The sequence below is a fragment of the Tursiops truncatus genome, chromosome 4 (genome assembly GCF_011762595.2).
Source record: "Tursiops truncatus isolate mTurTru1 chromosome 4, mTurTru1.mat.Y, whole genome shotgun sequence".
Lineage (NCBI taxonomy): Eukaryota > Metazoa > Chordata > Mammalia > Artiodactyla > Delphinidae > Tursiops > Tursiops truncatus.
The window spans coordinates 45,995,789-46,012,874 of NC_047037.1; the positions used below are offsets into that span (position 1 = coordinate 45,995,789).

General features: G+C 39.2%; 1 protein-coding gene across 11 annotated transcripts in view; it reads right to left on the minus strand.

Annotated features, from left to right (window-relative positions):
• GOLIM4 (golgi integral membrane protein 4) overlaps window positions 1–17,086 on the minus strand; it is an 80,463-nt gene that overhangs the window by 60,329 nt on the left and 3,048 nt on the right. For 6 of the 11 annotated variants that reach the window (XM_019946132.3, XM_073803880.1, XM_073803879.1 and 3 more), the window contains exon 2: window positions 7,364–7,603. The exons of the other annotated variants lie outside the window; for them this stretch is intronic. In XM_019946132.3, the coding sequence (XP_019801691.1) occupies window positions 7,364–7,603 (240 nt within the window). The remainder of the gene's footprint in view (window positions 1–7,363; window positions 7,604–17,086) is intronic. 11 annotated transcript variants of the gene reach the window in all.

Genomic DNA, 17,086 nt, shown 5'->3' on the forward strand with positions numbered 1-17,086 from the left:
ACCAGGGTTGGTCTCGTGATTGACAGCATCCAGTGCAAGTGGATTCAATTATAAAAGCCTGGCTTCTGTGTTGGGCTCTTCCTCTGTTAGATCCCTTACTCTGTGGGGGATGCCACATCATGAGGACACTCAGGCAATCTATGGAGGGGCGTTCTGTAGTGAAACAGAGGTATCTGACCAACAGTGAGAAACTGAAGCCTGCCAGCAACCATGTGAACGAGTTTGGAAGTGGATCCTCCCCCAGCCCATCCTGAGTCGACTGTAGCCCAGCCAACAGCTTGAGTACAGCCTCATGAGAGACCCTGAGCCAGAACTGTCCAGCCAAGCTGCTCCTAGATTCATGACCCTCAGGAAACTATGTGAAACAGTTAATGGTTACATATGTTTGTTACTTGAAAGTGCTAAGTTCGGGGTAATTTGTTACGCAGCAATAGACAGCTAACACTGCTGCCTTTGTAGGAGTTGGCATCTGAGCTGAGGCCTGAATAAAAGGGAGTCAGTCAATGATGAAGAGATCTTAGGGAAGAAGATTCCAGGTAGAGAGAATAGCAGGTTTAAAGACTCTGAGAAGGCTGTGAGCTTGGGGTGTCACTGCAACAGCTAAAAGGCCCATGTGGTTGGAAACTTGTTGGTGAAGCACAACCAAGCGGTAAGAGAAAAGTGAAATTTTCCTTAAAGAGAGATAGGAAATAACATTACCTACCCTATGTTTTACAATGAATAATCTTTATAGACTACTGAGCTACTATGTGGGAGGTAAGGGTGGAAGCAAGAAAACCAAGCAGGAGCTTACTGCAACTAGCCCAGTCAAGAGATGACAGGTAATCAGACTAGGATGTTAGAAATACAAATATCACAGATTGGTAAGATTCAGGAAATGTATTTTCAAAGTGGAGTCAACACAACTATATAAAAAGCATCCACGTAGTCTACACCATGCCAATAGGTTTTTGAGTCACCTGGATAACACCAGAACAGACCTAGAAGGAGGGGAAATTAGATATGATTGAATGAGACACAACTCAAAATTCAAGACATAATTCTTGGTGTGATGGTTAAAAATCGTAATTTCGTGCAGTTAAAATGCTGTGGGGGCCTGGTAAGACTCTTCCCTTTACAAAATAATTAAGCAGTCAGTAGAAATGTTCTCTTTGGCATCTGGTCCAACTGGTGCCAACCAGAGTGTTTAAAAAAAAAAGTATTTAAGCAATCAACTAGCAGAGTTTAAAAAAAATTAAGTAATAAAACAGAGATAAGAAAAACCAAAAATAAAGTCAGATTTTCTTTCCACATCAACATATTTCCAAAGGGACAAAGTTAAAGACAGGAAGTATTTCTTTAAGTTAAAGAACAAATACATGGTAACTGGCCAATTATTCACTGGTTTCATAGAGTATTAGAGTTTTACTTACTGGGGCTTAACAAGAATCTACATGTTCCTACTCTGAAAATTTTCTGAGCAGGCACTGTTCACAAAAAGTACAGAAGTAATTTGTCGAACAAACCTGCCTTTCTTACTGCTGCTTCCATTGTATGCACAAAAAGCATGTCAGGACGACTCACAGGAAATATTTATTTCCAAATCAAGGCCGTATTTTTGTACCTGGGGACCAGCCTTCGGCTTCCCTTTTTTGGTAAAAAAAAAAAAAGTTCTGATATTCTCAAGCCGAGACATGAAGAATCAAGCTTTAAAAAGTAAAAATATAAACAAATTATTATTAGGATTATCTTACTACAGAAGACCAATTCTTAACTTACTAGTCATACACACACATACATACTACATATATATACATATATATACATCTCACATTAAATGGAGGAATTAATAAATATGCAACTTGAAAAATAAGGGTGTTTTAAAGAAATGCTTAAAATTAGATAAATCTTTAAAAAGACAGAAATACTGACAAAAAGACAGGGCACCCATCTCTCTAAATTTTCCATATTTTTTCCCCAAGACCTTGGGTATAAAAATATATAGCTGCTGTAGTAGGCACTAGAACCTTCAAGTAAATACTAATGGCATAATTTTTTAAGTTTATTTATTTTTGGTGCCTTGGGTCTTCGTTGCTGCACGCGGGCTTTCTCTAGTTGTGGCGAGCAGGGGGTTACTCTTCATTGCGCTGGCTTCTCTTGTTGCGGAGCCCGGGCTCTGGGCACACGGGCTTCAGTAGTTGCAGTGCGTGGGCTCAGTATTTGTGGCTCGTGGGCTCTAGAGTGCAGGCTCAGCAGTTGTGGCACATGGGCTTGGTTGCTCCACGGCATGTGGGATCTTCCTGGACCAGGGCTCGAACCTGTGTCCCCTGCACTGGCAGGTGGATTCTTAACCACTGTGCCACCAGGGAAGCCCTGGAATAATTTTTTCATTTAATTTTTTTAAAGAAAAGAATCCCAGTGAATATATAATGGATATTTTTAAAAAACCAAGCATTACTTGCATATTCATGAGAAGTCTACAAAAAAATTTAAATGTCCAAGCCTATCCATGGGTCCATGTTCTATATTGTTCTAGTTTTTTCTTAACCCACATAAATCAATGTATTAAATTAAATCCTGTATTTGATCACATCTTCTTTTGCTGCTAAAATCAGCATATTAAATGTTGAAATACTTCAGTGGAGAAGTTCTACTTATTCTATGTCACTGAAAGAGCAGTCATAAAAATCCGACAGAAAAGCCTTCAGCTTTAAAGGATACTTCAATTACATTCTATCTCTTAATGGCAGCCCCTGTAAAATTATTATATCCCCCAAGAAAGCCTGTGGACAGCAGGTGCTTCAGAAAAAGTTTGTTGATTAAAGAAAATATATATTCGTTGCCTTTTGTTTATAACTTAGGCTACATGCCTTTTCATCATGAACTCATTCCTTTTGCCAAGAAAACTCAAATATGACTAAAATTATGTTAACCTTTTTAAAAGTCTACGTCAAATCACTGTAAAATAATTCTTCAAATGAAGGAAGCTTTCTTCTTTTATCTCACACTGTACCAATTTTGAAATTGACTATGGTACATAGGGTCATCACTCCTAATTTTTCACCCCTCACTACTGTAATTATATACTCACACCCTGCCACATAGGCAGTAGTGCCTAGCTGTGCGCAGAGTGTTCTTCCACGCCCCAATCCATCAATGTTGGCATTGACCACGTGTCTTATCTGGTCAATGGGATAATAGAAATGACAGTGAGCCAGTTCCAAGCTTGTCTACGCCTAGATCCAGACAAATCACTCCCAGGCAAGCCCAGTCCACAATGGTCAAATCACAAACAAACTACAGACCTGTGACCATGAATATGCTTGTTCTTTTAAGGAACTGAGATTTTGAAATTGTTACAAAACAAAAATATATCAATGCTCAGTATCTTTATATGGCTACTCATGTAACATTAGTTGCATCAAACCACACCTCCTTGGATTACCTATCCTAATAATAGTAATTTTCTTTGACTATCTTCTATTCCAGAAAACAGAATCAGAAATCTTTTTAATAAAGGAATTTTTAAAGAAAAAGTTGTCATGGAAAGACATTCTATGAAGTTTAATTTTCAGAAATAAACTATGATATACCAAATAAACTATATTTTAACAAACTCAAGTTATAATTATGTAACCTCAGATGTGTCTACAATTTACCAAGCAGTTCTCTAAGTGAAATGAAAGTAACCCATCTCCCTAACAATCTGAAATACTCCAGAACCGCTCATCTGGTTTTTTGAGCAGTTCCTGAATAGCTTCCCTTCAAAACCTCACAGGTGTGAACTAAGTAGTGTTAGGAGGAGGAACCAGTATAAATTAGTAAAAATCTTCAATTAAAGAAGAGTTTAGTAAGTACAGTTTTATTAATTTTGAATACTAATACTTTTAGGGTCTGCCTGAATCACAAGATAGGAATCATCTGTTAATTCTGTGGCTAGGAGGATGTTTTTCCTTTTTATGCTAAGTGATTTAGAAATCTATTCTTTTAAAAAGTAGGGTAGATTTTTGTTTACACAAATCTTTTATTATTTTTTTCTGTCATAATTTGTATGAAGACAAACTGTAGCCTAACACGATTCAATTAAGTTATAAAAGCAATGAGCTTTTCATGAATCACTTCCAAGAACGTCATTGCCTTTTTAGCCATTTATATATAATAAGGCAAAACTAATATACAGTGTGAAAACTGTATATTAATAATTTGCTGAGCATGAGTCACTACAAATAATTCTTATTTTCATTATTGTGCACTAAAGCTAGCATCACAGAATATAAAAACAAGATTCTTAACGCTAGTTCAACCACCCACCAGATACTTGAGTTAACTCTGTAACATTGCTCCCAGATGCTCAGTTATCCTCTGGACCCTTCCAGTGAGAGGCAGTGTTCCCAAATCAGGGGGATTGTGAACCTGTTTCAGTAAGTTAGCAAAAGGCGGTAATCAGGCCTATTGTAATTTCTACTTTTTAAATAAAATAATTACTTTAAAAATGACCCTTTTACACAACACAAATGGGAAAAGAATGTATCAAAAGAGCACGAATGATGGTGAATAGAGAACAGACAAGTCAGCTCACATCTGGACGGACCCTTGGGCAGCTTATCCTTATCCTTGGCGGAGCAATGACACCAATACTTGCATTTTGAATGTTAGGTTTTAGTTGTTTTTATTTTTGCTCATATTTTTACATTTGCACTGATAATAGTCCAGTGCATACAGACAGGATGCATAAGGATATTAAATTAGCACTCACTAGTAGAAGGGAAATAATAAAATAACAATTTTGCAAATGCACTCAAAATAGTCCTTAAGTTGCATTATCTTACTCAAAATAGTCATCAAGCACATCAAGAAGTCGCTAGCCCTTAAAAAAAAAAGAAGTCAAAAGGAACTAGAGCATTCATAGCAGCAGATCTATTACTCAAATGCTTATCAATAGTAGAATGGATAAATTGTGATAGACATATAAGACGGCACACTAAAAGAAGTGAACAATCTATAACTACATGTAATAGCTTGGATGAATCTCACAAACAACGTTAAGAAAAAGAAGTCAGGTGACCTCCCTAGTGGTGCAGTGGTTAAGACTGCACGCTCCCAATGCAGGGGGCCCAGGTTCGATCCCTGGTCAGGGAACTAGATCCCACATGCATGCCACAACTAAGAGTTTGCATGCCACAACTAAGGAGCCCACATGCTGCAACTAAGGAGCCCGCGAGCCACAACTAAGGAGCCCGCCTGCCGCAACTAAGACCCGGCACAACCAAATAAATAAATAAAATAAATAAATATTAAAAAAGAAAGAAAAAGAAGTCAGAAACAAGATTATATATTGTTTGATTTCATTTATGTAAAGTAAAAAAACAGGCAAAATCAATTCACAGCAATTATCCTTAGGGGGTGGGGGACAGTTAGTGACTGAAAGGGGCTCAAGGAAATTTCCGGGGTGCTGGTATTGTTATGTGTTTTGATCAGGTTGCTGATTATACAAAGGTGTTTGTGAAAATTCATCAAACTGCCTTGCTTACAACTTGTACACTTTTATGTATGTCACAATTCACAATAACTAAAATGTAAAAAAAGAAAGTAAACGTTAGACTTGATTGGGCTATTCACATGCCCATTGTTTTATTTGTGAAGTGTTTGATTTCTTTCTTCTCATGTCAAATATAGGAATGCAATATATTAAGTCTAAAAGTAATTTTGTCTAGTTTTAGGGCTACAATATGTAACTAATTTTAGACTACATTTTAATATACATCTATGTCGAAAATCAAATACAATGTTATTTTGAATGTGTTGAAAATTGTTTTCTTAGGCAAATAATTCAGAGACAACTAAACGGTCAGTGTCACTTAAAATAAGAAAAGTAATTTTAGTCTTTATATATCATGAATATTAATTATATTATCTTTAAAATTACCTTTATTATATGATCATTGATAATACACAAAGCTAAATTGTCATTTACATAAAATCATTTCTGTATTATGCAAAAATGAGGCAAAATAAACTCCTACAGGGGTTTATGAGATTGTCTGGTATAATGAAAAGGTTTTGAGAATTAGAAGGAAAGTTGGGCAAGAGTGTAGTAATAGAGAAAAAGAATGGTTAGAACCGTGGATATCTGCTGACAAATTCCAGACTTTCCACCAACAAGCTGTGTGAGCTCTGTCAGGTCAACACTGTCCAACAGAAATACACCGTGAACCACGCTTGTAATTGTTAGATTTCTAGCAGCCACATTTTAAAAGGTAGGGAGTATATATGCACTGCAATACACCAATAAGATCTAATGAGACCCAAGACTTCATCGAAATGTAGTGCCACCAAGGCAATAAAGCTGTGTTTAACAGAAAAATATTTCACAATGCTTTGGCTAAAAATTTTAAGTTTAAATTAGTTAAAATATGAAATTCCAGGGCTTCCCTGGTGGCACAGTGGTTGAGAGTCCGCCTGCCGATGCAGGGGACGCGGGTTCGTGCCCCGGTCCGGGAGGATCCCACATGCCGCGGAGCGGCTGGGCCCGTGAGCCATGGCCGCTGAGCCTGCATGTCCGGAGCCTGTGCTCCGCAACGGGAGAGGCCACAGCAGTGAGAGGCCCGCGTACCGCAAAAAAAAAAAAAAAAAAAAAAAAAATGAAATTCCATTCCTCAGTCACACACTAACTGCACTTTAAGTGCTTCTGCCACACAGGACCAGTGGCTACCACACTGGACAGCACAGTTGTCAAGTCATTCGATCTCTCTGAGGTTCGCTTTCTTCATTGATAAACTAAAGGAGGTATTCAAGAGGAAGAATTCCCAGCGGAAGTGTCTGCCAACGGAAGCCCACATGCCCCACTCAAAACACAAGCCACGCAGGAATGCAGCGCAGTGCCGAGGGATCCTATGACTTTTCAGACAAAGTTGGAAATCCGGATGCTCACATAAAATATCTTTCTTTTTCCATGTAGACAACTACCGTGAAATTTTTCCGAGCACTGTGTGGGCCAAACCAAAACATATCCATATGCTGCTCTTTGCAACCTGGGTTCTACAAAGCTTCTTTCCTGTTTTTCCAATCTGTGATTTATTTAGGAGTGATTTGGCTTCTACATCTGGAAACTAAAAAACACAGCTGGAGAATCAGTTGAGTGGTGAGCTTCAAAGCCCCCCTGTGAAGTCAAGGTGAAGCTACAGAGCCTGTGGTGAAAGTTAGCAGGATGCCGGTGTGGGCCCGTGCCATGTCTACACCCCAGGTTGCGGAGGCGTCTGAGAAAGAATCATCTGAAGGTTAGGGACAGCCCAAGCCCCTAATTTTGGATCAAGGACAATGTGCCGGAGAGAGATGGGAAGGGCGGTGAAGCCAAGTTCACCACACTGACTATCACTCTTATTACCCTGGGATCCAATCCTGTGGAGCCTGCCTCCATCCTTCAGGGCATGAGACGCAGAGAGGGACACGGTGAACATGCTGGTGACAGTAGAAAGCTGCAGAGGTGAAGCAGCAAGTGGTGGCGTGAGCAGCCAGCAGCACCTTCCGAGGACACGGAGATGGGAAGTGGTGGGGGATGGCAGTGGACCCCAAGGAGGCCAGTTCTCAAGTCCAGCTGCGTCACCATCTGGGAATACTCTTAACTCTGAGGAGGCAAAGTAAAAAACTCTGTTTTGGAACAGGTGCTGTCAAAACCTCCTTTTAGTTCCAGGGTGAGGGAGCCTCGGAAACTGAGAATTAGTAAGAGTCCTGAGTTAGGATTCAAGCAATTTGAGCATTAATCCCAAGTGTGTCACTGTCTTGCTGTGTGACTTCTGTTTCCCCAGATTCAAAATGGTAATAATATTGCATATTGCTTTACTCAACATCACAGGTTTTCAGGACCAAATGATATCATGAATACAAAGCAATTTGAAAAGCATAAATGCCTCATGTGATAGCAAGACATTTTTATTTATTATTTACTAAGCAATTACTAGTGGATTCTAGGAATGCAATTTATTAGATGTCATTTAAATCTCTAATCAGGATTCTTACATGTGAGGGAGGTGGAGTGGGTTTGGGCTTTAGAGGAATAGCACTCAGCACTGATGACTCCATTACAAACCTGGCCACTTTCTAGAGGGTTCATGGCGTGGAACCAGGGGAGGTCAAATTCCAAGATGGACTTTAAAAAACCCCAGAAAGGGGAATTTGCCCGAAAGCAGGGGTTCTTAACCTTTTTCAGGTCACTGATGCTTTGAGGATCTGATAAAAGCTATAGAGTCTGTCTTGGAAAAAGGCACTTATACAAAATTGACATAAATTTTCAGAAAATTCATAGACCCCACAGATCCCAAATTGAAAATGCCACCCTCAGGGAAGAGAGGGTCACAAACAAGACACACGACGTGGTCTTAGACTGAGCTGTTGCCAGGTAGGAGGCAGTTTTGAGAACAGCTGGAGGCCTGAAATAAAAACAAAGCAGTCTTTCTTTAAAGGCTCGGTCTCTGCTCAAAGTATTGCTACCGTGGGACCCTCAGATGAACACTTCTCGGGGGCTAAAAAAGGGGTCTCACATGTGTTCACAAATACCATCATTCTAGCTAACTGGGTTAGAAGCTACTGCTTCCTTGGGCAGTTTCAACAGAAAAGAGCATCTGCTAGCTTAATCCATATGGACCCTGACCAACCCAGGGAGCAAAAGGTAAACGAGACAAAGACAATATGCAGCCTGTTAAGTGTCCCTAAGAACCACACTGCACATGTTAGAACTATACTGTAGAACACGTAGGGAATTTTCCCATTTTGGTTTTGGGGACAGATAACAGAGACCACATGTCCCAAGGGACTTACAATCACTGAGAGTATCACCAAGAGAAGTCCCCAGCAACCTAGCCTAACAGAGAGGATCACGGCAGCAATCTGGCACCCACATAGATAGCAGGAGAGCAGGAAGAGAATCACTGATTTCCTAGAAATTCAACAGCAACTTCTCACTGACAAGAACAGAACTCTCCCTGATCTGTGAATCAAGTATGGCCTCAAACATTTTGACAAAATATTCTCTACCCACTTCCTGATCTAATTTCTTACAGAAATATGTTTAGGAAAGTACAATGGAAGCCAAATGGAAAACAGAAATATTCATCTCATGTATCTCTAATTATTAAAGTATGTTTGGAAGAGTGAGGCCATACTGTGAATTTGAAATTACAATTGTTCATAAAACATTTAATGACTTTTTCATAATATGCTCATATGCTCTATTTTTTATTTTATCGACATCACAAAAGAATACCTCATGTATTGCAATATTTAAAACCTGACTTTCAAAATAGGGATGAATGAACAAGTTGAAATTACTAGTCATGCAATGAATGCTCTTTCTTTAAATCAATGATATTTATCTTTCTAAGACCAGTTGAACTCCATTAAAAAATATATCTTCTGATCATCAAATAATGAGGTCTTCACCAAGGACTGCAGGCTATATGAAACCAGAAGGAACGTTCAGAAGCAAATGAAAATACTGTTTGAACAAACACACTGCACTGCATTCCCATCTACTTGCCAAAGAAATACAGTCACTTGTAGGAGTAGGAAATTTTCACAAATTGTCAATGGATTTTGAAACTTCCCAAGGACAGGATGGCTTCCACTTTGGGATTTCCCCTAACAGCCTCCTAGTTAGGTTTATACTTCAGAGAGATACCTGGAAATCTCTTTTAATTTTAATTCTTCCAGGTCAGATGGTTTAAACAGCAGATAACTTCCCTCTGTAGTTCCATGACTTCAAATGCCACTTCTCACTAATATATGTCAAATTAAATGGTAAATCACATTTTAATATATAGTAGAACATTTTTACCAAAGTATTATGTTGGATATTCCAAAAATATAATTTAGAACAGTGCCTGGCACATAGCAAGTGCTCGAAGAATGCCAACAATGACAATGTCGTTCTCACCTTGTGGGAGGCAGCTACTAAGATGGCCCCAGGTGATCCTTACTTTCTGTTATTCTTGCCCTTGAGCACAGGCTGGACTTGGTGATTAGATTCTAATGAACAGAATATGGCAGAAAGTGATGAGTTATCACCTTCAAGATTAGGTTATTAAAATACTTTCACTTTCATCTTGGGTTCATACACACTCTCTCTCTAGCTTTCTCTTGGATCTCTTGCCCCGAGGGAAGCCAGCTATTATGTTTTAAGTTCCAGGTTGGAATCATGGGCCTTCAGAAAGGCCTGGATGAGTGAGATTGGAATTGGATCTTCTGAGGCCTGCCAACAACCACGTGAGTGAATTCTGAAGCAGATCCTTCAGTCCCGGTCAAATTTTGAGATGACTACAACCCTGATCACCAGTTTGACTGCAACGTCGTGAGACAGAGATCTTCAGAGAATCACCCAGCTAAGTCGATTCCTTTCCAGCAAACACTGTGAGATAATATTTTTCATTCTGAGCTGATTCAGTTTGGGGGTAATTTGCTATGCAACAGGATAACTAATCCAGATTTTAGAAGTGGGGTGCTGCCATGACAAAAACCTAAAAGGTGGTAGAGGCTTTGGAACCATGTAGTGGGCCTAAGAAGAGTGCCAGTGACAGCGTAAAGTGCCTTGGACACATTGTTCACAGAATTTTGGACTTTGAAGAGATTTCTATTAAGGGTATGAATGAAGGTGAGGAAAATCTTATTGGAAACTAGAAATTACACAGTGGCAAAAGGTTTAACAATACGACACTCATGTGTAGCTACATGACCTGCAGACCCATGCATTTATATGAGACGTTTACAAAGTGCCAAATGAACTGGGTGATTTAGTTAAGGAGCTTTCCCAGCAAAGTACTGAAGATGCTACCTGGTTCCTTCTTCTTGCTGTTTATAGCAAACTATGAGAATATAAATCGGGGGAGGGACTACCAAACAAAAAAGGAAGCAGGACCTGAAGGTTTTGAAAATCCTCAGTCTCTCTAGACAGCAAACAATGCTAAAGTTAAGAAGCAGTTTCCAAGCAAAGATCATTTCTAGGGAACTGTCTGAGAAAACATGGTCTAAAATGAGATCAACGGTGCAGCTTCTGAAATCCTTTTGGTAAGACCTGGGAAACGTGGCATCTCAGAGTACTATTCAATCAGACCACAGGATCTCCTACAACTTTAAGGGTGTGACTCACAGATACTCTCAACAGGCCTTTGGTAAGTTAAAGGGCATTGTCTCTCCCTTGCCTCTGCAGAAACTCAAGGTAGAGAAGGAATCATCTCCAAGATGGGTGTGGTTTTTTGTCTAACAGAGTAAACCTCAACAAGTTTCACAGGAGACCCACAAAAATTTTGAGAGGATTTTACCAGCAGATACACTGCCAGTTTGGACTGGAAGGAATGGAGATGGTCCTAAATGAAGAAAGGCCATAGATCCCCCAAATTCTACAGGCAGGAAGCAGACAGAAAACTCAGCTGCCAACACATGGTACCTTTCATGAAAAAAGGAAGGATGACTCAGTAGTCCATAGGGTAGAATCAAGAACCATGGAGAATTATTCCCAGGCCTGGACCTAGTTGAGGAACATTTGCCTAACTGGATTTCAGAATTTTCATGGACCAGCAACTCCTACACACCTTGCACTTTCCGCTATTTTGAATAAGAATATGTAGGTATCGTATGCCTGCCCCACTGTTGTATGTTGCTTATATGTTGAGGTTTAGTTTCACAGATCTACCAATGAAGAGGAACTATACTTGAGAAGTTGTACCTGAGGAACTATATCCAAGGCGCCACACCCACACCCGGATAAAACTTAGATGACTTCTGGATTTTGAGCTGATACTCACCTATCTAGTAAAGAGGATATAGTTTTCATCTTCTAATAAAAGTGATGTTTGACATCAGTACTATTTAATGTGTTTTACAGAATCAAACCTTTAAAAAGGATATAAAGTCCTTTTAAAAATTACCTCTAAATGTTTGTTAATAGGTTGAGAGATTATTGCAGTAGGAAGCATAGTTACAATATTAAATCCCACTAACGTAAAACTTGATAAACTGTTCTACACTAACCAAACTAATCAAGCAATTTATCAGCTGTCCAATATTAATCTACATTTAGAATACTTATTTTATAGTATCATAGCTATTGTCTAGAGCATACAAACACGTCAAAGTTCTCTTACATACCTTGATTTGTAGAATTTTTTTTTTTTTTACAAAAATTCCACTTAAAGAAGGGCTTTAAATGAGAGGTGAAATGGGAAATAGAATGTTTGACTCTCCTAAAATGATTATATATTTTTCTTAAGTTCACTTACTCTCAAAGGAAAGGACATGGTGTCATTCAAATGTTCTAAAATGCCTCATCCTTCAGAATGACAGCACATCTTTCACTTTTCTATTCACTACGTATCATATTGTGACATTTTATATGTGAAAAATAGCTAAAGCAATATTTTTTAAATGTCATACTATTATAACGAGCAATTTATTTCATGCCCATGTCCCTCCAGGCTATGAGCCTATTTAGTGAGCCTTATTAGTGTGGGGCAATGTCTGGCATGTCCTCTGGAAAAGCACCCACAGGCCAATAAAAACAAAGAACACAAGTGTGCCATTCAGAAATACATAGCATTGTTTAAAAATAGCAACACCCATGCTGCTCAGACCAAGAGGAGGGTGCTGCCAGTCTGCAGACGCAGCTGAGCGCAGTGAGGAGTGCTCCGCTGTTCTGGAAATCAGCGTATGTAGGCTCTGGGCTTAGCTTGAGACATATGCTAAGTGATTCATCCTCTTCAGGATTGTTTTCTTAACTGTAAAATTCAGTGTCTGTATCACCAAGTGATGCGTTCTTGAACGTCAGACATGCAGGTACTCATAACATGAGTTCTTATTTTATACATGCAAAACCTGCATAGGTACAATGGGTGGCCAGATGTTCACTTTTTACCCTAACATAAACTTCTAAAAAGGAAACTTTATACTACTACTTTGTAAATGAAACATCTGACTTAATGTGCCATTAATGGGTAGTAACCGTAAAATTTAAATACAATAAAACAACAAAACAATTATTAAAGTCTAGCTGTCAGGCTGTTGGCTGCCTGAAGTCGGCTCTCTGAAAACAAATGAGCAACTATATCTAGGAGAGAGGCTCTAGTATCAAACTGAGAGTTTCTCCTTGACTGTCAAGAAAACACTGAAAGGGAATTCAAAAGGGCAGAAGTTTCTCATGTGATTTGATGTTATTTTATGCAGCATCTGCAGATCACCTAAAATCAACTCCAGTATCAACTAAAATCACCTTTTTCAACAGCACCAAATGTCCTACACTCTGGAAATGCTGCATCAAATAATCACACCTGTTACTTCTGATTCTAAATTTTATCTTGAATCCTCACATGACCCACCTAACCCACTTTCTCAAAACCTTTAATACTGTCACAGAGACACTAAAATAATTTTGAGGGCAATGGAGTACTGTGGAAAGAACACAGGCTAGGAAATCACATTGGGGTTCCAAGTGCAGATTCATTAGATTCGACCTTGACACTGGCAACTTAATTTACCCCTCTGAGCCGCAGACTACTCCTTCACACCAAAGTGCTCAGTCAGGGTTAAGTGAGAAAATGCATGTAAGTGCTTAAGCCCAGCACCTGAATGTGGCAGACACTCAATAAATGGTATGTATTTAACATCATTTAATTCTTTCAAGGAAATTTTCAAATTTCTATCAAAATAAATTTGTTTCAAATAAGAGTGGCTCGAAAGAAAAAATACAGTTGGCCATTTTTATTTTACAGTAAAGTTATACATATTTCACTTCCAAACAAAGCTACAAAACCCATAAACCACTGACTGGCAAAAGTAGCAAAAACATTTTGCCCTCAGTGATAAAATAAGAACACTTATTTGTCAAAATGAAAAACAGGAACTCTTAGCTGCTACCATGCAAAGCGTTCTCAAGTCCTTTCTTACCAAAAGAGGCTCAATATAGTAGAAAAGACAGAGTGAGAGTGTCTTTAATCAAGTAAAAGTTTCAGCCAAGGTGGGCATATGGCTCTGAAAAGAGCCACAATTAGACCACAGATAATGACTCTATTACCTACTAGATGTAATACACGGTGGGCAAAATAAAAAGTAGCCCAATATTAATCTTGCAACAGCAGTCCTGGTTACCTAGTAAATGTCATAGTGATGCGCTCTGGGATTTGTGCTAGTCACATTAGATGTATTATTTCTAGTGCATGCAAGTGTGCAAAATATCCCCAGCGAACTAGGAAGAAAGCGAAGTTCAGAGGGGTTACCTGCCTGCTCAAGGTCACTCCATTGGTAAACACCAGAGTTGCATTCTAACAGTATCTGATGCCAAACCCACTCCCCCTTCGCTAGTCCCTGTTTCTTTCTTTTTAGGACATGCAGATGTGGGCAAGAATCATCCCCAATGCTTTGAAATGTCATAAACTGATGTTAGTCCCCTTCTCTCTCTCTCACGTCTTCTAGTTTCTCTCAAGTCATTTGCATTTTGGTCCTCCCGGCTTCAGTCGTCATTCTCAAACTCCAATTCACTCATTCCTTAAGTCTCTAAAACCTGGTCTCCTGTCCCAGCTCTTGGTAAGGCAGGAGGGAATTTTAAAAGGTCAAGGTAAGTTTTCCAATCTACTTGGATGTAGTGAACTGTATAACATGCCTGGGTCTTCTACCTCAGACTTAAACAAAAGGCTCACAGATACTGAGCAATTCTCCTCCCTGGTGAACCAATATTGGCGAGTTCCAATTTACAGGGCCGACTAAGGCAGGTACAGTGTGTGGAGTCACACATATTCGTGCATGTCACATATATTTAACAGAATGTTTAACTGAGTCATATTTTCAAAAGTTATCTAGAAGCTTTTATCTTTTATTCAGGAAATAAATCTTAAGGCAGGGTTTTACATAAAGAGTTTTTATGTCTGTTCCATTTTTAAAATAGAACAGAATTAAACAAAAACAGCTTGATAAATTTCACCTTTTAACTGCACGATGTGTGTACTTCAGTGAAAATGTCCATTTAATAGACAACATCTAATTGATGTTTGTGTGTCCTAACTTTGCACTTGAAAATGAGTATCCCTACTACGCATTGCCTATACCCGTGGGGCTAAATTACTGAGGTCTGTGAACCACTCTGTTGTACATGAAGTTCCCCAGTATTCCAAAATGCAAGTATCACCCTTCTAAGCACTGTACACCCGCTAACACTACTGATCCTATGACAAACTATTATAAACACCATTATCCTGATTATTACATATGATGAAAGCAAATCACAGAGATGTTAAGTAACCCAAGATCACCCAGCTGGTAAAAAAAATATACATATATATATATAGCAAGACATCAAATCCAAGAGCTCTGACTCCTCAGCCCACATCTACTACATTTCACTGCTCACCATATAGAAGCACATTCATTGGCAGAGAGCCAATGAATATATAGGTATAGACCTATATATTTATTGATCACCTACTACAGTATATGCCAAGCACTTAGCACTGGAGATGAGAGAATTTTTTAAAAGCCTGGTCCTGAGCTGAAGGAGAACATTTTTTTTTTTTTTTAAAAAGCAAATTCAGGGTAGGTTGAAAACAAAGAAGAAACCAGATACAATATGTTTTCATGCTCAGGCAAATGGGCCATTCTATGTCTCAAGGGAACATAATGCAAAGGACAACTAACTTGAATAACCATGTCACCCTTAGAAGCACCAAACGTGTTTGTTTTAAATAACTGTAATACACTTATCTGGAATAGGAGCATAGAAGACATCATATGAACCTTTTCTTTTTTCTTTTTTTTTTTTTTTTTTTTGCAGTACGCGGGCCTCTCACTGTTGTGGCCTCTCCCATTGCAGAGCACAGGCTCCGGACGCGCAGGCTCAGCGGCCATGGCTCACGGGCCCAGCCGCTCCGTGGCACGTGGGATCTTCCCGGACCGGGGCACGAACCCGTGTCCCCTGCATCGGCAGGCGGACTCTCAACCACTGTACCACCAGGGAAGCCCTATGAACCTTTTCTTGATGGTTTCTGCTCATCACTGGGAAGACCAAGAGCACTGCAATAATATAATACAATGTTTTAAGAATGAGGGACTGTGGGAGGGAGGGAGACGCAAGAGGGAAGAGATATGGGAACATATGTATATGTATAACTGATTCACTTTATTATAAAGTAGAAACTAACACACCATTGTAAAGCAATTATACCCCAATAAAGATGTTAAAAAAAAAGAATGAGGGACTGTTTGCCCCCCCCAAAATTTAAATAGTTACATCCCTCTCCCAGATCTTATTGCACAAGGTTACTGCCTACCTCTGGCAATCACACCCTCTCCTAATCTGACATGATATAAAAAGAGAGTTAATTAGTAACCAGACTTGAATTCTAAATTTAAATTGTCAGGGAGGGTCCCTTATCCAGAGTAAAGTACTTGGATTTATTCCAGTCTGCCTATTTTCTTTGATGTTCATTTAGGTACAACAAAAAAGGAGCTAATTATAAAAACAAATTCTGCCAATTTCAAAATTTTACCCATGGCAACCCTGGGAAGAGAAAATGATCAAATATCTCAAACAGGGACTGCTATGATAACAGCTAATGTTGAATGAGCGGTACCTACTATGTGCTAGGTATGTGCTAGGAGCTTCACAGGTATTAATTATTTTATCCTCACAGTATTTTATAAAATAGGTCACTCTAATCTCCATTACATAAATAAGAAAAATGAGGCCCAAGATCACGCAAAAAGTTGCAGGGCTAGAATTTGAATCACATGCTTGGGGTAAAAGAAAAAAGCCTCAAATGTCTTTGCAGCCAAGCCAGCTAAGTAAATGTGCGAATCAGCTGAGTCTTAAGATTACAGAGCTGTGGTTCTCGACCTCAGCTGCACATTGCATTCACCTGGGGAGATTGCCAGGTGGGTTCCACCCCATAGATTGCGACTTAATTGAACTGGGAGTTGCCCCCAGGTAATTCTAATGGGCAGTCAAAGCTGAGAACCACTGTTTATAGACACAGAAAATGGAGCATGGCCCCAAAAGCATTTTTGCTTTTTTTGTTTTGTTTTGTTTTGTTTTTGGCTGCTTGGCGAGGAACGTGGGATCTTAGTTTCCTGACCAGGG